This window comes from Solea senegalensis, linkage group LG18 (genome assembly GCF_019176455.1).
Source record: "Solea senegalensis isolate Sse05_10M linkage group LG18, IFAPA_SoseM_1, whole genome shotgun sequence".
NCBI classification, from domain to species: domain Eukaryota; kingdom Metazoa; phylum Chordata; class Actinopteri; order Pleuronectiformes; family Soleidae; genus Solea; species Solea senegalensis.
This window is the reverse complement of record NC_058041.1, coordinates 7,964,257-7,987,862: the sequence shown is the minus strand read 5'-3', so window position 1 is coordinate 7,987,862 and position 23,606 is coordinate 7,964,257. Positions and strand designations below refer to the sequence as shown.

The following is a 23,606-nucleotide window of genomic DNA, read 5'->3' as shown; positions in this document are numbered from 1 at the left end:
ACAAAATCTGCCCATGGGTGCCATACTTCACTCAACAAATGAACATACCTTATAATAACATAATAGTAAGAAATGAAAGAAAATGCCTTGGGCATAGGGCTGGCCCTGGTTACACAGATATCACTTCCAGCTCAGATTGCTGAAACACACAATACACTTTTAAAGCTTTTAAAAACAGATGAAACACCAATGTTTTTGGTTTTGTGTGGAACCCGGGTAAATACACATCATGCAGGACCATAGACTGTGTTATATTATAAAATGTGGGTAGTGTTTCTGTTTGTAGGCCGTCCAAACAGGAAGTACCAATTTACTGAATAACCAGCAGAGGGCGATAAAGAACTCTGTTGACTGGAAGTCGTGGAAAAGTAAGCCACTTGATTTAAAACATTATTAAACATTTTCCTGAGGAGTTTATGGTCTCAACAGCTAGTTTTGGGTCTTCTTCAACAGAGCATGATTTGACATGGTGCTGGTCAAATCGCATATTAGAAATGCAACTAGCAGACTACCTCCACTTTTTATACAGCCTATGCCTAACACTAAATAGTTTTGCATTAGTAAATGCATAGGAACTCTGTTTCAGAACAACAGCACTGTTGTTTTCTATACATGCATTAGTCTTAAAACAGAGCTGACTAAGCTTCTTTATGCCCCCTCCGGGCGACAAGTTCGACTGGGTAATTTAACTTACCTTTGAGGTAATTTCGCTCTGATATTGCTTGCTTAACACCTGTGGTAGTCGTCACACTGGCTCTGTTGTTCCATGCCATGCCTCTGATTCTGAACAGACGTCACACCATCTAAAATGTGTTGGTTTAGTTGACTGCAAACGAGCAAAATTAAAACATAAGCTGAATTACAGGTTTTACCTACAGGTAGTTTATATAAGTGAATTAAAGCATCTCCTTCATACCTACATGCCATACACTCCTTTGATTTACCTATTTTAAGGGAAATGTCATAAGTCACATGATACACAGGACCTGTTTGGTAATGCTGTTCTTCAACAGAAATACAGATATTCTGTATGGTTTTAACTCAACAATCTACAGAGATCCTACTCACTCATACCTCTGTGGTAATGTGTGTTCTGCAGTACAGTAATATCACAAAACTGCTTCATGAATCTGCTCAGGGATTGTAGGTCAACCAACTGAAAAATGTTGTGGATCATGCTACCACAAGAACATGTTGACACTGGCTAAGAACAGTGTCTCCGACCTTAATCATGTCCTGAACCATGAATACAAACTATTACCACGCGGCCGGAGACACAGGGTTCCACAATTCAATAAGATTAGACTAAAAAAATGCCTTTTCACACCAGTCAATGTTGAAACTAAATAGGAAACTTGGAGTCTTGAACGTCATAATGTGAGTGTTTGTGTCTGTGGTTCCTGGGCGATTGTAATGTTTGATGTCTGTCTATTTTCTTCTGCCCCGTATGTATGATGCAAGATAAATTTCGGGCATGTTCTGACAATAAAGCATTATCTTATCACATCGTATAATCAAGCACACACTTACTGGGCATCCAGCTGGACCAAACAACATGAGAATGAAATATGCTGATGCAACACACTAAGAAAATGTCACATATATACATAACACCGGTCAGAATCACACCTGTACTTGCTTTAAAAGTGCATCAAACAAAAGTCACACACTGACTTTTATTCAAGAATGCTCATTTACTGTATATATCATACAAACTAAATGAAACAAAAAAAACAGCTGCAGTATTCTGTAATTATCAGTTGCAAAATTGATTTAATAAGTATACCTTCAATGATTTTTCCGATTTAATATAATCCTTCATGTTCTACATTAGAGTTAATGAGTTAAATGTTCATAAGGTGAAACATAAAAGAATTAAAAAAAAATCTCACTGCATCGTTTCATGTGCTGGAGGATAATCCAAAAACAGTGTGGTTGGAATATCCATTTAACAGTCGTAGCGAAGTGCAAAGATGCAAAATGTGTTTTGACTTCAGAATCCAGGAATTTCCTTCCTCCCAATAATGTTTGATTTGGTCCAATATGTTTGCATTTTTTTCCCCATTAGCAAATTTATAACTTCTCTCAGTGGGGCTCACCCAAAATCGAAATCCTTTCAAACGCAGAGCTGTACCTCAAGTCATATCACCTTTAGTTAAAACCAGACTAAGGTTAAATATGCTAAAACAAAAGAAAAAAAGGCCACAAAATGTTGGTGATGGTGTCTCTTCACCTTTCACTTATGACAATTTTAAAAAAAGTCCATGTGATGCGTTTTGGTCCCACATTAGACCAGAGAAGAGTAGTGTAATGCTTAAATAAAAAAGAAGGCACAATCAAAATGTGTTAATTAGAACAAGTCAAGTGCTGTACACCATACAACCTCATATGCAACTGCCTTTGTGCATCCACAACAAATTCGTTCTCCGGTAAACATGATGCGTTCAGACTGTATTTGACACAATGAGACACACAAAAATGCAGCAGATACGATTCATGGCAGTAACCTTCATTGCCGTGTCGTCCTTATGATTTCGTGGCTGAATCAGAATTCAGAGAGGTATTCAATTCAATAATATTTGGCTGCATTATGTCGGCTTAATGAGGTTCAATGTCCCTCTAATCTACTTCAAGAGATGACGACTACTGTAGCACTGAGCCTCTTACACCTCTGTCTTTGGTGTTAGGGTCATTTAGGGCAGGTTGCTCTGCACTCATAATTGCACTTGAGGTTACTTCATGTAAAAGCTAGACTTTATTTGACTTCTATGTCATTTTTCTCCTCACTATCTGCCTTCTGGTTTACTGGAAAAAAAAGACAGTCGTCCGTGGCGGGCTGCTCATCGCCCGTGCTGCTCTCAGTCCTGAAGATCCCTCTCCCTGTATTTTTTCATTCGCTGACAGCGAGGGCACGAGATCCCATGAGTCTTACAAGCCAGGTGAAACACAGCTTTGCACTCTTTGCACCTGGGTCAGAGACAAAAACATCATACATTACATTTAAAGATGAATTAAAATTTCTGACAGCTAAGAACTCCAACACTTAAAAGGCCCTACCTGGCTATGTTAGAGAAAGTGGAAAAGTAATTCTACCTCCACCCCGTAATCCAATCCACTCAAAAATTTATTAATTCTTCCTTGTGTCAAGCCCCACCCCTCTATAACATTTCACAGAAATTGGTCTAGTACATGGGGGGGGGTTTAGGTGGAAAAAGGTGGCCAGGATAACATACCTGGTGGTACTGTCGAACTGGAAGGGGAAGATGGTGTCATGAGAGTGGCATATCTGGCAAATGAAGCCACGTTGAGTGCACAGGTCACACTGAAACACGTGGGTGGTGGCGAACTGTAACAGTGTCATTAGGTGAGTTGCATATACACGGTCTGCTATCTAGAAAAACAAAATACATACATATTAAGATGCTCTAAAAAGAGACAGAAAATGTCAACAACATCACTGAGCCAGCAGAATACCTGTCTCAGGTCCAAGACACTGTACAGATGGCTCGACTCCAACAAGTACGTCCGCTGCCCAATTCTGGAGAGAATATTGACAAAAAAATAAACAATGAATAATTAAATGCAAATAACATTATCTAAAAGTTTTATATATATATATATATCAAAGTTTTATACTTTGATATAGGTCAAACTTCGTGTGATGAAAAAACAGTAGAGACTATGAGTCACTGTGGTGAAAATAAATTTAAATAAGATTTCTTCCTGCTTCAGTAGTGACTGATCGTTGTGGTCAGTTCCACAACAGCCTCCCGTCACTCAATGCAGTTACACAAGCCCATATTTAGTTTCAAGGTGCTGAACATCTCCTCACAAACACCATTTAGAACTCTATTTTAAGTAAAGATAAACAAGAGTACAGCACAGTGCACACGTGCAAACAAATACCTGGCTTGAAGTTTCTTGTAGGCTCCGCTGCGGCAGGTGAGCAGGTAGTCGCCTAGGAGGCGCAGCCTCTGCCGCAAGTTGTGTACTTGACCCATATACTCAGAATGACTCACTAACCCAGGGTTTAACTGCTCCACATTCAACAGAGGCTCCTGTTCTACCTGAGCCAGCAGCCACAGGGCCTTCCTAGACACCTGGACAGAGAGACGCACATACAGTATAAAAGGTACGCAAGTCACATTCAATCAGACTAAACAAGAGTGCCATCTTGCATTTCATCACCAACAATTCAATATCTGATAAAAAAAAAAAAATCAACAACTTTAAGTTGCTAATAGCATTTAAGTAAAATGAAATAAAAATAGTGTTGTCCCAAGTTGTAAACAGTAAGGTTCGCAACACACATTCATGACTAATGTCTATGATGACCATCATAGATGACTAATGGCAAACCAGAAGATAAAAGTGCATCTTAGTAACACAGTCAATAAAAACCTACATGCATTGCAAAACCAACAATTGCAAAAAGACAAGGATTAAACAGAATGTGTGGCACCCACCTCCCTCTGTGTGATGTCCCAGTTGTGCACCACACGAGAGGGAATGATGGTGGTGTCACCGTGGTGACAGGAGTCACAGTAGTGCTGGCCTGAGAACTCGCATAGCCTGGCTCTGCCCAGCGATGGACCAATCTGCTGAGGACATCCTGTGTATGATACACAAAAAAACTCAGAACTCAGCGGCTGATTCAAATCCAATAAAACATATACACATGAAAAATACACTAAAGAAGTAATACTATATATACACACACACACAATATTACCTGCACACTTGAAATTCTGAGTGTCCAGTCCCTTTTCCGAGTGCACGGTGTAAAGATGAACTAAAAGAGCTCCGTCTTCTTTTAATCTGTGCTGCACCAGTCTGTGGAGATTTCCAGTCACCCCCATACATACTGGCTCCGTAAAGCACTCGTCCTCTCCACTCTCCAGGTAAGAGTCCAGAGCTCCACGGATCAAAACCCTCCACATGCGAGCCTCATCTGCATTCTCTGCCCTGAATCTGAGGGTACTCTTTAAAGTCAAGAGTTTGAAAAAGGCTGGTCCTCCCAGGGACACATCAGGCACCACATCCCGGATTTCCTCAATCAAACAAGTAAGCTGAAGAAACTTTCTCCCGCCTTCTGTCCGGAAGCCTTTTAAAGCCTCCAAAGAGAGGGAGAAGATCAGAGGCGCCCACGTCCGAGCATCAGCATCTGTGGAGAAGTACAAAACTGCTTCTTTAATGGCATCCGTTTCCAAATCAGCAGTCCGAGTCCAGTCGAACTCCTGTAGAGGAGGAGGTACTTCAATCCCTCCACCGGTCTTTATGTCAGACGTTATGAGCCTTTTTTCAGGGCTGGATGGAGCAGAGGATCGGGATGAGGTGCGTTCTTCGACACCATTTTCACTGGTTGGTTGCAAGACTTCCCACTGCTCATCAACATTAGATGCTGGCCGGCATTTGTTGACAGCTTCGACTATCCTGTCCACCCAGTCCTCAGCTTCATCATGATTGGCTGCGCGGAGGTGCAGCCGTTTGCCCGGAAAGGCCACCTCAAAGCGGCCCTCGGATGAGGTGATGCGAACATCCTCGCAGCGCACAAGGTAGCAGTTGTCGCAACATGTCCTCTCCTCTGCATTGACATACAGGCGGAATTCAAAGGGTGACAGCTCGCAGTAGTGGTCGCGCCACAAGCCCATTGCACCCCGCCTCTCTAGATGACCGAGCTTCAGCAAGCCACGAAACGGGTTGGACAGTCCTGACAGACAGACAGAAGAACAGCGACCCTGTTACTGGACTATTATCACATCAAGAGGCTGATCAATAACATCACACTTTTTATTATCTGCTTTTACGACTATATTTGACCTTGCAGTCACAAGACCAACATACAAATCAATATGAAGAACACTTAGCAGAAACGGTGAATAGATAAGCCTGTCATAATTCTGTAAAGTCGACATATTTATTACATATGTTTCGAAAACACAAGTGAAAGCGCTCTATAAGTGAAAGGTATCTTTTGGGTAGAGGGGAATATACTGTATTTGACAAATAATTGAATTCAACACTTATTACTCCATAGAAGGGCAATACTTGGAGTGGCAGTTGTGGTTTTCATGAGTCAAAATGTGCTAATTTGCCTCAGTAAATTACAAATGTGAGGCTAATCTCGAATCAATAAAATAATCTCGGGTCAATAAAATAATTATAACCATGTCACAAAGATCCTGACACCATGGATTATGTTGTGTCACCATTTCATGATTTAACCAACTTGTTTTGTCTACAGGAATAGGCTGAGTAAGTGTGTAATGTAATATTCATAAATAAATACAGGCATGAGAAACAAAGTCAGTGACAAGGCCCTTATTTTTAAGACGTTCTTCCGACTCAGCATAAACCCTTTACAGTGTTTTGTGAATTAAACAGCTGTTCCTTGAATAGAGGATAGCAGATTTCCATTTCATTACATCTATCATTATCTCCCTTCTCTCTCCCCGGGCGGATTTTCACCGGAAAATTCTGCAGTGACACTTTTGTTTTTAAATTACTTCTACATCACAATAAACTTTCGGACTTGTTACGGTGGCTATCTTGAAGGAAATTACATTCCAGTGCAACCTGAACACACCCTCACATGTAACGTAACAGCAAGTGTTTTCCCATTCGCCCTTTCAGGGAAACTACAGACCGTCACGGCAGTAATGAGGGAGTGGCAGCGACAACAATAGACTCTTAAGTATTATTTCACTTTTCAGTGCTGCAGGACATTTCTGCTCTGTGTGGCAACTAAACACGTGAGCGTGTTTCTTTACCTTTAGCTTAATTCCTTGGTGATGACCTTTGCTGTGTGTTTACATAAAAGTTCTACAGATTTTGACCACTAGTAGTGCTATGGAGCGCTGCTCTACTTTTGCCTACTGTTGTTTTCACACCATTCCCCCGATTACAGGTGGCATAAACACACCAAGAATTGTGTTTTTATGTAAATGGGAGAAAAAAAGAGATTTGCACGCAAAACACAGAGATACTGTCATTACCTATTTGTCTGCGATGAACAACACTGGGAGGCGACTGAGAAACCTCGACTTCGGGTGTCAGAGCAGGTTGAGGCACCTCCTCATGCTCCGACTCCACTTCCATGTGAGGCTTGTAGATATCTTCCTCAGAGATCCAAGAGCGGGAACACTGCAATGTAAATAACAGAAGACATGTTATTTTAAGAAAAAAGGTAAGTAACTGCTGTCATTACTTTTCCATGTTGGATGGTAGATGTCTCTGAATAGAGCTGTGTCAATTCAGAGAACAGACTTGTTTTTGGATGTCAGTAGTTTGAGGACAATGCAAAACAAATAAATGGTGTCTTTCAGTATTAAATGTTGTGTAAGCTAAATATGTCACTCTCTTAACTTACTGTAACTGAAGGAGCATCATGTGGCAACTGGCAAGTATTGTTCTAGGAAAATATTGTGACATATCCTTTGAAATCAAATTTAATACTGAACACAACCTCATGCCTTGGGGAGCTTTTGAATATTCTAAAATGAACAAACAACACAAGGACTAATCATCATCTTGTTAAGTTGTTTGAACAGTGGGAAAAAATAACAGCTACAGATTTTTTTCTATGAATATGCAGATTTTCCACCCTGACACACTGGCTTCCAGGACGAGTCAAACTTAGTTCCTCAGTGGGAAAAACCCAAAGAGGAACACAGCAGTAACATCTGTGAACACATTCTTACGTTTCTTAAAGAAACTGACAGCATAGTTACCAGATATTCACCATTGTATTGCAAATATTAAATGTAATTTATTTGTCTGCTATTATACTTACTGACAGAGAATCTGAGGACAGTTTCTTACTCAGGATGCTGGAAGAGCGGCGAGCAACTGGGTGTAGCGAAGGCTCAGATTTGCTCTTCTTTAAGCATTCTTCATCTTTCTCTCCCTGAACACTGTGGACAGGCTCATTACTCTCCTTAACATCAGCTGCATTTACTGCCTCCACAGACTCTAAAGGCTCATCGACTGGGGAGAACACGTCAGAGTTCAAGTGTGATGCCATAGAGGTTTCTTTGCACACATTAGACGGAGTGTGGCTGACGTGGTCCTCAACAGACGACAGCAAATCAACAGAAGTTGTTGATGGCAGTGAATCAGAGTGAATGTGGTTCAAGGGCTGGTCTTTAAGGTCTTGGGATGGTGTAGGGGGATCCTGGGTCTCACTGTCAGAACCACTGAAAACAGCCGTTTCTGAAAACTGATCTGGTCCTGTGCTTGAGACAAAGGAGTCTTCACGCATGGAGTCTTGACTGCACTGCCCACTCTCCCCAGTCAGTGAACTGCAGCGACAAAGACAAGTCATAATGCTTTATGTATATATGTATATATGTGTATATGTGTATACATACATATATATATGCATATATGTGTATATATAGTATTTATATATATATGCATATATGTATATAGTATTTATATATATATATATGTATATATATATATACATATATATATACACACATGTATATATATGTAGTCTGACAGACTGCAGAATGAAGCAAAGATGTTTCTGCAGAGCAGGAAGTAGACACCCACTTCCTGTTTGTGTTTCAGATTTTAGTGTTTTTTGGATTATATCTATATATACATATATATACATATATATATATATATATATATATATATATATATATATATATATATATATACATATATGTATATATATGTACACATACATATACAAATATATATAATGCACAGTTGATCAAGTGAGTATTTAAAGAACCATGACAATGTATCAGGGTTAACTCAAAATAAACTACAGTGTGTGTGTGTTCATGGTAAAGGAAAAAAACATTTCATCCAGAGCAACAAAGAGTCTCATCGATGTTTTTTTTATAGGAACAGAAACTCCACAGCACAGAGAAATAACATACTGTAAGTCGAGATTTAGTTCCTACTACATGCTTGTTAGCTCAATTACTTACATGAGCCTTGTAGAAAATATCCTACTAGCTATACTTACTCTTTCTGTGGCCTCTTGCTGATATTTACACTGGGCAGGTCCAGGTCACATGACAACCACTGCTCTCCTGTCAGGCTGCGGGGTTCCTGCCCCTGCAGAAGGCTATCTGAGCTCAAGCTGGAGGAGAGCTGAGAGGAGCCTGTGGTATCCAGACTTAAATTAGAAGAGTTTAACGCAGTCCTACTCCCTTGCAAAGCATTTGGCCCCTTCGCCATCAACACTGGGCACCCTCTCTGCATATCCAGGGCATCTGATGAGCCTGATGACTGGGACACTGTATCCCATGATTCTTTACATTGGGAGTTGGAGTTGGGAAGGTCCTTGCCATTAATGGACAGGTCGAGTGCATCTGCCTGGGACAAGGGGCAGAGTCCAGCGAGAGCCAAGGGTGTCGTGGTCCATTCATTGAGAACGGCTGACTTGTAAGACAGGCTGAATGTAAGTGAGGCCAGACCTTGGAGATAGCTGAGCAGAACTTCCCGCTCCTCAGGGTTTAAGAGCAAGGCACTGGGCTGATAGTGGGCACGCAGCTTGGAGTCCTCACGGAACAGCGATGCGAGGTAGCACTCCAGCAGGCCGTGGTTGAGGGCCAGACGCAGCCATGCTCGGCAACGACCCACGTCTGTTCCCAAAAAGCTGATCTTCTCTAGCTCCTTGATAACATCACTGGGCATTTAAGAGACAGCATAATGACACTCAATTATTTTATGAACCCAGCATTGATACTGATATTTAAAATGATCACGCTTAAGATTAAAATTTGAAAACTGTCCTGAACCTACCGGTGGGTGACAGATTTAAGGAGGCTCCAGAAGAAAGGCTGAGGGAGGGGTCCCCGATCTCCCTTCCTGACCCGACCCGCTGCCACTGAGCGGATGTATTTGCTCTTGATGCCATGGATGAAGATGGCCTCCAGGGCACAACAGAGCAAGTTAGCATCACCATCTTCACTGGTTACCACTGCATCTGTTGACACATATCGCTTCTGCAGGGCCTTGAGTGACTGTGCCAACCTCTCTTTAATCTATACAAAAACACACAAGAGAAAGAGAGAGAGAGATGAGGCATTCTTGTATTTCAGGATGGAAGACAAATACTTTGTGATTAGTTTGAGAGGCAGGTTAGCAAACTGACTTATGCCTTATAAAAAGGTGTGTTAACAAATAGAGCAGGCACACTTCTGCACACATTTTACAGAGGGATGAGGAAAACATACAGTATCGGGAGTTGCTGTTAAAAAAAATGGTCTGTAGATTACCTACTGTCACATGATGTCCGCAACATAACAAAAGCAAGCGGGCATTACACAACAGCTTGCAAAAGAACACGTTTTTACTACTGAAAACTCAAGAGGCAATGACCTCAGTGCTCTTTTCACTGAGCTACATTTGACAAAACCTGATGATTTATAGTGACTAATCAGTGCCTCCCTGACATCACTGCTTTAAAAACTGAAAGTGCTAGCATGTTGAACACTGTCCCAGTACATTTACTGTAATTTCAACATGTAATACATACTATACAACCTGTCTGCCTGATAATGTTGAGCAAAAATTGATTATCAATAATCACATTGGTGCCTCTCCTGCTGAAACATGTCAAAATGTCTGCTGTGAAAAAGGCCAGTTAAAGCTTAAACCTCATCAAAGCTATAGCAGTAACAATAGATGAGAAAAAACCAGGCAGACGAGAAGTAATAACACAGTTACAGCTTGTAGGTTTACCTGTTTGACATCTTTAGCCTCAGGTGGCATTTCTGGCATCTGTGTGGCTAGCATGGCAGCTGCTGGGAATATGTATTACTTCCACATGGCACACTGAAACACAAAAACAAACATATATGCAGATATATAACAAATATGTGCAGAATAAAAAAGTGTTACCCAACACCGAGCCACTAACATGCTTATCTAATGAGCTCTGCTTCCTTAAGGTGGATCAACAAGTAATGCGAGCTTGGGTGACATGTGATGCCAAAGAAGATATTTTTTCCTCGTCCTCCCTTTGTGTTAGCAGCATATTTGCCATTTGCAATCATTGCATTCTCGGTCATGAGATTGTATTTGATGACTTATCTGCAATGTCACGGTTTCAGTGTGTAACCATTTGAAAGTGAGTCATGTGAGATGTTGTGGATACAGAGGGTGTCTGCAGGGAAGTAACAACAAACGCTTCAGAGCTAACTTCCCCAATCAGAAAAACGATTTAATCCTGGGGGAACAATACAGGATCCAAGCGACGCCAGGTGCTTACTTCCTGACACAATCACAACCAGATAAGATAACTCAGCAATCCTGTACAACTACAACAACTACAAAAAGCTCTTCAGTGAACAATGACTAACAAAGTTAGAGGAGACTAAAGGCTATTTGTATAAACGCCACTGTTATACAGCCCCGGTGTCTTTAACGCCAAAGCCAAATAAATAGGTTTACTGTAACAAACAGTAAACTGACAAGAGAGGGCACTATTAGAGATACATTTAGTTATAAAAATACATGAAGTTACACTCTTCTCTGTACATTCTTACATTAACTGACAAGATGTCACTTGTGTTAGCGTCGGGATTAAAGAGGGATGTACAGTTGACAAGAAACGGTGATAACATCGAAATATTTCTCACAGAAAACAATAACGAGTAAATAAGTTCAATTATAGCATAACTAGAAGTTGTGGAGCAGTTTCGCTAGTAAACCACTGTCCTGTCAAGTAGCATGAATGCGGCATTAGCAGCGCTGTATCATCACACAGCTAGCTTACCGAAACAGGTCCAGATATGTCCAAACACAGGCGCGTATCCTCTGTGAACTACCGTCAACTCTGGCAGTGAATTAACCCGTGCTGTCGCTCTCCATTCTTTCACTCAAACCATCCAACAAAAGACAAAAATAAGCGATTTCTGACCTTTGTTTTGACGAGAGGTTGCGCGACTGTCCGACTAAGGACAAGTGCATCATGGGAACTTGAATAGATTCATGATGCGTTCAAGTTCCGTGAGGAAAAATAATAAAAATAATGTGTATTTTTGTGTAATATCAATGTTGTGTATGGTACCATGTATTGGAAATTGAGCTGATGTTTCTGAGTTTTTGGTTTAACTCATTACCACATTTGTATTATTACATCACTTGATGTTTTTCATATGTTTTTTTAAGTTAAAAGTTAATTAAAAATATTATTTAAGAAGATAATATGCTATGGTGTAATTTTATTCACATTGGACATTGTTTGCACACAGACTTCTTTGTTCTTTTGCCTTATCAATCAAATATACTTGCACATATATACAGTATATCGAAAAGCACATATGTAAACACTACTTTCACTAGTTGTATAAGTTAACAATAAGTTATGACATATTGTGCGAAAAATTAAGCACTTACAATAAAGCAATCAAAACAATTCACTAATCCTACATGTATTATTTTATTTCATATTATTTATTATTATGTGTCTCTTTTTTACATGATTTGATTGATTGATACACATCTGCTTAAGCTCCAGATTTACATTATCATATGTCACCAAGTGCAGGAGTTCACGCAGCAGCGATATAGTAACACCCATGATTACGAGCAACACCCAAACGCAGCACGGGTTCCGAGAGCTGCCGATGTTGCTCCACATGAAAACTCTTTCTTCCTGTCTTGTTCCTGACTCAGAGCGTACTTAAATAAATAAACTGTAAACTCTGCAGTGTCGCCACCACATCAACCCCTTTAAAGACGAGACAAGTGATAATTACCAACACTTGTAACACAAATTTGGAATGAAGTTGAAAAAATTATTTCAAGGCAAACCATTCCATAAAGTTTGAGCTGTTTTCTATAGTATAAAACGATACTTTTTTACACTGAAGTAAAAGCATCAATTTACTGTAGTAAAACTATTTCAATTAAAAGTCTTGCCAGTCAAATATACACATTTCATGGTAAAGGACTTACAGCAATTAGTTTGCATGTGTTTTGTTACAATGACTGATTTTTAAAACTCTTAAAGCAACTTTAATCCACCTAAATTACTGTAACTAATTTGCATGGGCTTGACAAGTAAATATTAGTATTAATAATAATAATAATAATAATAATAATAATAATAATAATAATGATAATCATAATGTAAATAATAAAAATAATCTATCACCCTTGTTGATACAAAACAATAAAACAAAAGATTTCTCTGTATGCTGGAAGAATTGTCTTTATTGATTTGTAACATGTTATAAAAAATACAATACATAAATAAAATAAATACATTCATTAACAAATAAATAAATTCATTAACAAATAAATAAATATATATGTAAATTAATAAATAAATACAAAAATAGATAAATGTGATTTTAGTGCCCCACAACCCTCATGTGGAGGATAAAGCGGTCGAAGATGGATGAGCAGGTTTTAGTTGGTGGTGAGCAGAGATGAAACCAGTAGGTCGGCTCTCATGAGATGACTTTGAATTTCCTTCCTCACCAACTCCCAGGCTTCAGCGCCCTATACACACACACACACACACAATAATATGATCATTATTACACCTGCAGATAGATAAATAGATAGATAGATAGATAGATAGATAGATAGATAGATAGATAGATAGATAGATAGATAGATAGATAGACAGACTGACTTACATTTTGCTCAAGAACATGGCGTGAGAGTCTCTTGAAATACATGTGCATCTTCTTGTTCTTCTTGTGGCCGTGACTCGCAATCTAAATGAATAAAAAGGTAAAAAACAACAACATTTAAAACAGAGAACAGTCATAGAGCTCTGATGCATTAAGCTTTAAATGTAAGGGGAACATACACAGGAGCGAAGGCCGTCAGTCTGCTGGGTCACAATATTGAGAAAGTCGTCCACATTTCTCTCGTCCCACGATGCAGAGCTGTGGTCCTGCTCTAACAGGCCAACTATCTCCTCCAGAACCTGCACTGTGAAACCAAGTTTGACCTCAGCCTGGAGGAAGAAGAAATAGAATAGATATGAGATACAATAAAAAAGAAAACTCACTCTTCAAAATCAAGTCAGAATTCTTTTTTTAACTCACCGTAGCTTTGGATGCCTGGCTGTACAGATCATAAGGGAAGGCCACAGTTTCGTCCATCCCAGCATCCTCAGTGCTGTTAGTGTTGGTGTTATTAACCTGCATTAAACACACAAACACAGGTAAACAGTCAGTAAACACAGCGAGTTAAAGAGACAACTGTTAAACAATCTGCAAAAAAAGTTCACTCACCATCATTTGGAGAAGCTCCAAGTAGTTTTCACTGTATTGCTTGAATTTTTGATCCATCCATCTGCAGCGCAGAGCAGAGCTGCCACTGTACAGACCCAGGAACAGGCAAACGAAGAGGATCCTGTTGAGCATTTTTTTAAGACAAGCTGTAGGAGTTCACTTTGTATATTAGTAAATTCAGATGCTGACTGCTGTTGTGTTGTGTTGGAGCAGACCTGTAGCTCCTCATTTATAGCACACCTCATTTCATTTTCCAGATTGTGGGAAGCCACCAAAAAATTCAGACAATGAAATGAATGTTTCTAATAAGGGTTTATTTATTCATCATACATCATCAATTCATTGATTTGAAACTATTTGTTTTCTTGGATTCTTTTTTTTTTTTTTCTTTAAGATTGGCAAGACACTGTGTGCACCATTTTCCTCATTTCAATGCAGGCCTATAGCTCTTATTCAAACTTCTCTTATTCAGTCTTCTATAAAATAATGGTATTGTCTTATTAATGAAATTTAGTAATTGTATTATCCTATTAAGTAGTAATTAATACTGAAGTTGTGTAACTGAACGACTGCAGTGTTTCCACAGAGATACCACAAAGGGAAATCACTTCCCCAAACAGAGAAAATGACGCTGCTGCATACCTAAGAAAATCCAGTCACATATCTGTAGAGTGACCACATGTGAGCGTCTTGCTATTTCATCATGTCATCTGCCTAAACAATGACTGATTATATTTGAGGTGTAGTGGCCAGATTTAGTCTCAACTGCTCCTCTGTGCACGCCGGTTTGTCTGCATTTATTTTGAACATTCTCATCATAACTAAATAATAAAAGATTAATGCCCCGTTTAGGTTTCCACACTGGAACGAAAATGCAGCAAACAATAAATAAACTTACCTGAGGCAATGTGCCATTGTTTCTGTAAAGTTACAGGAGCACACTGCGTTAATACTAATTTATCACTGGCAAAGAACAACTCATATGTAAAGGAATGCTTTTTCTATATTCCTCCAGTCAAAGTATAATCTGCAATAATCTAGTTCAGTTTAGAATCAATCTAAACATATGTCAAACTCATTTAGTTTAGGGGCCACATACTGAAAAATTTGATCTCAAGTGGAACGGACCTGTACAAATATAGTATAATAACCAACAAATAACAAGAACTCCACATTTTCCCCTTTGTTTTACATTTAATGAAGTATCTTTTTTTACAAAAGATAAAATACTGCAAATGCATAAAACATCTAGTCACAGGTATCTGGAACTGAAAAACGTAGTTTCTGTCATATAAATTTTAAGAAATTCATCCTGGGGGCCGAATTGGACCCTCTGGTGGGCCAGTTCTGGCCCGCAGGCCGTATGTTTGACACCCCTGCTCTACAGGTAAGCGGTCACTGACGTGAAGGGCCAGCTGCATCTTTAAACCTCCAAGCTTTTGTGTTCACTGATTTCATATTAGGTCACACATTTTTACATTTGATTTGTTTATTTATCTCTGATTTACAGCACTTTGTTTAAGCTGATGTTGTTTTAAAGGGTTTTATAAATAAAGTTGGGCCCATCTAACTAACGCAAGATCGTGATTTCAAGATCAGACTGGGAAATACTGTCTCATCGCTAGTATATCCATAGCTGGAAGGAGAGTTAATATTATTGTAAGATACTCAAGTTAAAATGATGTGTATCTATAAATGCAACAAAAGTCCCATTAAAAAAATTTGTCTCAGCAAATTCCAGCCACATCATGAATTACAATTTAAAGACTCCTATAATTTTTATATTGAAATGTTTATTTCATATTTCATTTCACAATGAAATGGGCTCTGGTCAGTAAGATAAGGTGAAGGCGAGGGTGAATTCCACCCCCCACAGGTAATCTTTAACACCTTTGTGGTGTTAAAGCTGTGGTTGCTATAAAGCTGAAATGTCTTTGCTTAGTTCATACTCCACGTGTCACAGCCGTCACTGAACCACTTTCATTTTCTCTTTGTGTGGACTTCCCATTTCTAATGCATACGACACCTACAGTGTACTGTCATCAGTGAATGATAACAATGATGCAATTGTTTTAACGACATATACAGGTATACACTGTTATCTATTCTTTATGAGGACAGGTGATTTCTGATTTGTACACATTTTTTATTTGGACCTTTTTTTATGCAATGCACTGGACTTCACATATTGCATTTTTTTTTAAATCATACAAATATTTTATTTAGTTTAAGTATAAAAAAATATATTATATTACCATTGATGATTTGTTTTTTATTGAATATTTATGCTTGAAAATCACAATTTCTGCAAAATGTTGCACATCAGATTAATCTGTGAATGTGATCGTTACTGCTTTCAAAACTTGTAGTATTCCAGCTTGTGTGGTCATATTTGTAAGTTTCATTATATATCACAGTGGTTAGTTCCTTTTAATTAGGACACTTGTTTACATTGAAGATGTGAAAATTTTATTTTTGTGTGTTGAGGTTTGAATTGGAGTACGTTAAACTCTGTGAAAGCCAGGAATTCCCATGTATGGAAAATGAAATGAGGTGTGCTATAAATGAGGAGCTACAGGTCTGCTCCAACACAACACAACAGCAGTCAACATCTGAATTTACTAATATACAAAGTGAACTCCTACAGCTTGTCTTAAAAAAATGCTCAACAGGATCCTCTTCGTTTGCCTGTTCCTGGGTCTGTACAGTGGCAGCTCTGCTCTGCGCTGCAGATGGATGGATCAAAAATTCAAGCAATACAGTGAAAACTACTTGGAGCTTCTCCAAATGATGGTGAGTGAACTTTTTTTGCAGATTGTTTAACAGTTGTCTCTTTAACTCGCTGTGTTTACTGACTGTTTACCTGTGTTTGTGTGTTTAATGCAGGTTAATAACACCAACACTAACAGCACTGAGGATGCTGGGATGGACGAAACTGTGGCCTTCCCTTATGATCTGTACAGCCAGGCATCCAAAGCTACGGTGAGTTAAAAAAAGAATTCTGACTTGATTTTGAAGAGTGAGTTTTCTTTTTTATTGTATCTCATATCTATTCTATTTCTTCTTCCTCCAGGCTGAGGTCAAACTTGGTTTCACAGTGCAGGTTCTGGAGGAGATAGTTGGCCTGTTAGAGCAGGACCACAGCTCTGCCTCATGGGACGAGAGAAATGTGGACGACTTTCTCAATATTGTGACCCAGCAGACTGACGGCCTTCACTCCTGTGTATGTTCCCCTTACATTTAAAGCTTAATGCATCAGAGCTCTATGACTGTTCTCTGTTTTAAATGTTGTTGTTTTTTTTACCTTTTTATTCATTTAGATTGCGAGTCACGGCCACAAGAAGAACAAGAAGATGCACATGTATTTCAAGAGACTCTCACGCCATGTTCTTGAGCAAAATGTAAGTCAGTCTGTCTATCTATCTATCTATCTATCTATCTATCTATCTATCTATCTATCTATCTATCTATCTATCTATCTATCTATCTGCAGGTGTAATAATGATCATATTATTGTGTGTGTGTGTGTGTGTATAGGGCCACAGCGCTGAAGCCTGGGAGTTGGTCAGGAAGGAAATTCAGAGTCATCTCATGAGAGCCGACCTTCTGGTTTCATCTCTGCTCACCACCAACTAAAACCTGCTCATCACATTTATTTATTTATATATTTATTTATTCATCTTGTATTTATTTATTTATTTATTCATTTTATTCTTATTCAGTTTATTTATTGCGTATTTACTTCTTGACTGATCGTCTTAATATTTATAACATGGTAAAAATCAATAAAGATGATTTTTTTCAGGCAAACAGAGAAGTCTTTATTGTTTTTTTTCCTTTGTGTTGCATCAACAAGGGTGATGAGTTTTCTTTTTAAAATTATTACTAACATTTACTTGTCAAGGCCATGCACTGTAAAACATTTTGTTGTGAGAAAGTATATATTTTTGCAATATTTTTAAGTCATTGTTACAAAACCCATGCAAACAACTTTGCTATAAGTACTTTATTGAATTCATTAAATTCCAGTGTTACTGTAAAGCCAATAAAGACATGACACAGAAATATCTATATTGTTTTTTATTATTATTTTGTTCCTCGGTTATAAATGAGAGTTTTAACCATTTTTGTCACAGGGACAGAACCAAAAAACTGCTAAAGGCACCAATGTCATGAAAATCAGGCTTGTCAGCGTACCTCCAATCACATCAGATTATTATAATACACTTAAATGGCACAAAAGCAATAGGAAACATTTAAGTATAAACATTGCTGGACATTCATCGGCAAAAATTACTCCGAAGCGAGAGCAGAAGAAGAACAGGGAGAGGAAAGAGAAGGTGGAGATAATGCAACATTACAGATGCCAACTGCCATAAAGTACAACTATATAAACTTATTGTGCTTGAATGACGTTATATATGTCGCCCACTGAGGACACACTGTCATTCATTTTTTATTTACGTCAAATGTTTAAGGTAAAAAGAGACTGTCAGTCTCACTCCCATGGGGCCTCAGCTCCATCAGCCTGGGCGTACACCGACAGTTCCTCGTACAGTCCTCCACCACATGACTCAATTGCCAAACCCTGAGTGAGGTAAAACAACAAGTTTTAGTCACATTGTGTGGTCGAGAGATAACATTTTGCACTTTTGATTGTATGGTTGTTTTCTAATTCTAATTTCTGTATCAAAACCGATGCATTAAAGTACTTTAAAAGTCATGTCTTGCATTGATGCATATCAAGACATTTCAACCAACCTGATAGATGTGATCAGTTTCAGGATCCTCATATATGCTGTCCTTCTTTTCTGTCTGTTTAAGAAACAAAGGATAAATGAAAAATACATAAGCAGTTACAGTTTTGTCTCAGGTGTTTGTCTCATGCTACTTCTTACCATTGTTTGTCTGCGTAGCAGTATGGCAGATATGCAAAATGCCAACAATAAGCCCTGGAAAATAATGAGACCGTCCTTCAACGTGGTCCTGTACTGTGCCTGGACAACATTATTGGTTGCTGTGGAAAGGAGAGACGTGGATTTGCAAAGGTGAACTCAACTATACTTATGTCATGTGTGTCTATGTTGCCCCAGCCACTTACTGGCAACCTTCACTTGAGTTCCAGACCCCAATGAGTTGTTAATCTCGCAGTAGTACACTCCACTGTCTTCTGCTGTCACATTAGGGATAAAGAGATAGGAGTTCTTGGTCATATTCTTGTTATGAAATTTAATCCTTTCTCCACGAAGCACATCCCCCTTCGTATCATCCTTGTACCAGCGTACGATGTCTGACAGGGTTTTTTTGGAACACCAGATCCACACAGTGGAGCCAGTTTTTGCACCAAAGAAACGTGGCCTCTGGGTGAGCTGTGGCACGGCCGCTGAACAGATCAGAGAGAAATGAAACACAGTTAACAGCTGTTTCTGTGAAGCTGCTGCTTTTTGGTGTTTTTAGCCATAGTGCTGTGTGAAGCTGTCTTGTGGTACAAAATGCATCACACTGTGTGCAGGAATGTAGCCACAGACACCGAAACCAAAAAGCCTTCTATACCGAGAAACACAGAGAGCGATATTTGGAGTTGACAGCTAGGCTTAATCAGCATTATTGTGTGAAATGTAATTTAAATATAACCCACTTTGTTTATATTTTAAAGTTATGCACTACAGCTTTAATGATATGAAAGCGAGAGAGAAGCAGCACAGCAGCTGATCCACAGTGGAGAACCTTGATGACATAAAATGAACCCTGCGTGATATTATTTCAGTAATTTTACTTTATAGATCTGTTTATTTATTAAATAATCCATTTTTATTTTGTATTTTTTAACACTTAAGAATAATGATGTTTTTTAAATCATCAAAAGTGATAATGAATATAATAGTTATGGCTCTAGGATGAGTAAAATTGAGGATTACTGTGAATTAATGCACCAGTGGATCATTCTAATTCCAAATAATCAAACCTGTGCTGCTTGTTTGTGTTCAGACTTAAATTAACGTTGATGGGTTTCATGTTCGCTGCATGTAAACATTGAATCCGTCTGACAGAAGAAAAAAAACAGAAACATAAAGTGAAATAACTGATTGACTGAGTAGAGTCTACATATCAATAGATGACGTCCCCTAATCAACATGTCAATAATGTCTTATTGTCTTTGTCTGAAATAACTTCCTCTTTTCACACAGATGGCCAGGAAATGATGAGTATTGTAGACTCAAAAATAACATGCAAAATATTTGTAGCGTTGGTGTAACAGACATTGACATTAAACAAAGTACAATTCAATGAAATGCATAAAGCAAATATTGCAGAACATTAATCTATTGTAACAAAATTCTGCTGTTAATAATGTTATCAGGACATTAACTGCTGACTTGATAACTTTTTTTTGTTTTCTAGCCTCTAATTAAAACAATCACATTTTAAGAGTTGGCGTTTACCTGAGAGATAGATGGAACCCAGCACACAGCATCCAGCCAGAAACCAGCGCATGATGTCATGTAGAGAAAAATGTGTTTTAAAAGCTGATGCCCACAACGTCTCTCAACGTCTCCGCAGACATGAAACTGTGCAGTGAAGTGTCCGCATCAGTGGGCGCAATGTCTGTTATCACATACACTTTAATGTCAGGCAAATTATGGGGGAAGTGTGGTGCAACAGACCTTCAACTAAATGTCACACTAAAAAAAAAGGTTTAGCATGAAAAATCTGTCCAGTTCCATCACATGCAGTGCATGTGTTCAATTGTCAGGGACACTTGTCTACAATGTGGTAAATGTGAACAGTTTTCCACAGTTTTTCTTTTTTTGTTGAGCAAAAGTCAAAGTTGTAAGTTCAGATGTTGTCCAAACACATGTGGCCTTCAGGCAAGAATAAATAAGCCTAATAATAATTAAAGTCAGGAAGTGCTCGAACAAAATGACAGATCTAACCAGACAATGTGTAAAGACAAAATAATAGGAACTAAAGTTGTCGCGTTAACTAGAATAAGTGTGGTGAGAGAAATTTGCAGAGATTGTTGAGCAACTTTTTTTTAGATGATTTCTATCATCCATCCATCTTCTACAGCTTAAAGAGAGTCGCAGAGGGTGCTGTGCCAATCTCAGCTGACACAGGGCCATAGACGGGGTACACCCTGAACAGATTGCCAGTCCATCACAGGGCCACATAAAGAGACAAATAACCACCCTCTCTCACACTCACACGATCCAATTTACCTAATCCCCGTATTGCATGTTTTAGGACTATGGGAGGAAAGTGGAGAACCCGGAGAAAACCCACGCACACACGGAGAGAACATACAAACTCCGTGCATAAAGGCCCCTAATAGTATGAATCTCTCTGAATTCAGGAAAAGTTGTGACTTTCAATGAATGGACTGCATTTGATTTTGCTGAAATATTCATGCCTTCATTGTGCCTAATTGCAATAACTACTAGAATTTAATCCATCACTTTTGGTTTCAGCAAACATCTACCTGCAAAACATCAGTGTGTAAACATTGCTACTGTGTGACACCATCACATTCAGTCCCACTAGTACACTTGAGGACATCTACCCTTGTTGAGCAACATTTACATGCACCCGAGAGTGAAGTTGGCAGGTCAGTCAAGCAGCTCACATTTCCCTCTTTGTCAATACATCTCACAGCACCGGCTCAGGTTTTTATATATATATATATATATACATGTATATATATATATATATATGTATATATATGTATATATATTTATCTACTGAGGATTTGAATTTCACAAGTGGTTAACACAAGTGTCTTGTTTAGAAACTCTCTGAGGTGACTCAATGATGCTTATGCTCTATGCCCAGAAACATTTTGAATCAAACTTTGCCGCCATAGGTCATCCACTGCTTTATCCTCCACATTGGGTCATGGGGCAGCTGGTGTCAATCCCAGACAAACAATCAGTCAGTCGCACACATATATGGGAGTACCCAGCCTTCTTGCTGTGAGGAAACGGTGCTAGCCAGTCATCTTGGCCTACAGTTCTTAATGTTGACATTGATCAGTTTCACCCTGCTTATAGCTGCTCACCCAAAATCAGTGTCCCCTGGTGCGATTAGCTGCAGGGAATTGACCGGTCGTGCTCTGCCAGGCAGCCAACATGCAAAGCACGTCACGCACATTTGCAGAACCACTGCAGCTGATGCCACGCTGCTTTGAGTAGAAACCACCTTGTTTTTTTTTCTTGTGGGAGGCTGGGGCTATATCATTTGTCAACACATAATGATTGCATAAGCCAGCTGCAGGTCATAGTGACTCCTGCGAAAGGACTGATGTAAATTTGCTACAAATATAAAAATAAAAATATAAATACAATGATAAATATAAAATATTTAAGCGGCATGTCTGGTCTCAGCTGATAAATACTCCAGTGTGTTCACCAGCCACTGCTGTTGTGGTTTTTTTTCCTTTATTCTGAGCTGTTGAACAGCTGTTTCCTGCAGCCAAAGATCATAATATCAGTGATACATGAGCTAAAAAGTCACTGTTAAATTCTGTAAAGCCAAGTAAAGCTGCAAATACTTACGATGCAGTGTAAATACCCAACATGTACCGTGTAATTCTTATAGACATGCTGTGTCATTTCATGGTAAGAACAGCGCATAAAAAGCAGTTACAGTACAATTAAGGAGTAACAATTGGTAATTTTAAGATGAAAGAAGAAATACTGTAAGGTTTTCTTATACTTACTGACTAGATATGGTGTAGCCTATTTAGGGCAAAGGAGTAATACATTATAGCATACACATTTTTGAATTACTAAGTATCTACAGGATTAGATAAAATAAAGGAAAAATAAAGTCAATGCAGAGTATTTGAGAGGAAAGGAGAAACAATATCAAATAACAAGTCTATTTGAAGTAGTGTTTTTGAAAAAAGGAGATATAAATTGCATTGTCAGTAATTTTGTAAGTATCAGGTATGTACCATAACTTTTATAATTCATTTATTTTTTCATCTAAAATCAAAACTGTTACTCCTTTATTGTACTGTAAAAACCTGTAAGTACTTAAATTACACAGTAAGTCGGTTATTTACGGGGTATTTAAGTGTTACCACACTTTCATTTTGTGAAACCCCTTTTACAAACTTTAAATATCTCTGTTTATAGCAACCATTATCATGTTGTAGTGAACACAAAATGTGACAAAATTAGGGGATTTGTGATTTAACCGTGCAGCCTGTTCCTGCCTCCACCAACAGAGGGCGTCATTGCACAAGTGCAATTACACAAGCGACACACAAAATAAGCTCCTGACAACAGAGGCTCACAAACCCACTTGTCCCCCAAGAACTTTATTCTAAGAATAATGTTACAGTTTTCACAATAATAAAATTATATAAATATACAAGAA

General features: G+C 38.6%; 4 protein-coding genes across 5 annotated transcripts; 1 reads left to right on the top strand and 3 right to left on the bottom strand.

Moving 5' to 3' along the window:
- Positions 1–1,662: 1,662 nt before the first annotated feature.
- plekhm1 (pleckstrin homology domain containing, family M (with RUN domain) member 1) lies at positions 1,663–11,944 on the bottom strand. 2 transcript variants are annotated; one of them, XM_044014490.1, is made up of 12 exons: positions 11,891–11,944; positions 10,711–10,803; positions 9,769–10,010; positions 8,987–9,652; positions 7,793–8,300; positions 6,996–7,143; positions 4,733–5,710; positions 4,467–4,612; positions 3,907–4,100; positions 3,475–3,538; positions 3,234–3,391; positions 1,663–2,967 (listed from the first exon to the last, which is right to left on the bottom strand). In XM_044014490.1, exons 2-12 carry the CDS (start codon positions 10,762–10,764, stop codon positions 2,859–2,861), a joined length of 3,267 nt encoding a protein of 1,088 aa, XP_043870425.1. In that variant the 5' UTR covers positions 10,765–10,803; positions 11,891–11,944; the 3' UTR covers positions 1,663–2,858. The 2 variants fall into 2 exon arrangements, with proteins under 2 accessions (XP_043870425.1, XP_043870424.1); XM_044014489.1 differs by having other exon boundaries at positions 11,747–11,935.
- Positions 11,945–13,386: 1,442 nt separating this feature from the next.
- On the bottom strand, positions 13,387–14,357 carry LOC122759582 (interferon a3-like). The gene is made up of 5 exons (XM_044014512.1): positions 14,226–14,357; positions 14,037–14,132; positions 13,796–13,945; positions 13,620–13,700; positions 13,387–13,479 (listed from the first exon to the last, which is right to left on the bottom strand). The coding sequence occupies exons 1-5, from the start codon at positions 14,355–14,357 to the stop codon at positions 13,387–13,389; spliced, it is 552 nt and encodes a 183-aa protein (XP_043870447.1).
- A 2,529-nt stretch (positions 14,358–16,886) lies between these two features.
- On the top strand, positions 16,887–17,900 carry LOC122759083 (interferon a3-like). Its single transcript, XM_044013604.1, has 5 exons — positions 16,887–17,018; positions 17,112–17,207; positions 17,299–17,448; positions 17,546–17,626; positions 17,763–17,900. The coding sequence occupies exons 1-5, from the start codon at positions 16,887–16,889 to the stop codon at positions 17,859–17,861; spliced, it is 558 nt and encodes a 185-aa protein (XP_043869539.1). The 3' UTR covers positions 17,862–17,900.
- Positions 17,901–18,290: 390 nt separating this feature from the next.
- Positions 18,291–20,818, bottom strand: cd79b (CD79b molecule, immunoglobulin-associated beta). The gene is made up of 5 exons (XM_044013603.1): positions 20,669–20,818; positions 19,327–19,608; positions 19,124–19,242; positions 18,987–19,040; positions 18,291–18,813 (listed from the first exon to the last, which is right to left on the bottom strand). Exons 1-5 carry the CDS (start codon positions 20,718–20,720, stop codon positions 18,724–18,726), a joined length of 597 nt encoding a protein of 198 aa, XP_043869538.1. The 5' UTR covers positions 20,721–20,818; the 3' UTR covers positions 18,291–18,723.
- Between the last annotated feature and the right edge of the window lie 2,788 nt (positions 20,819–23,606).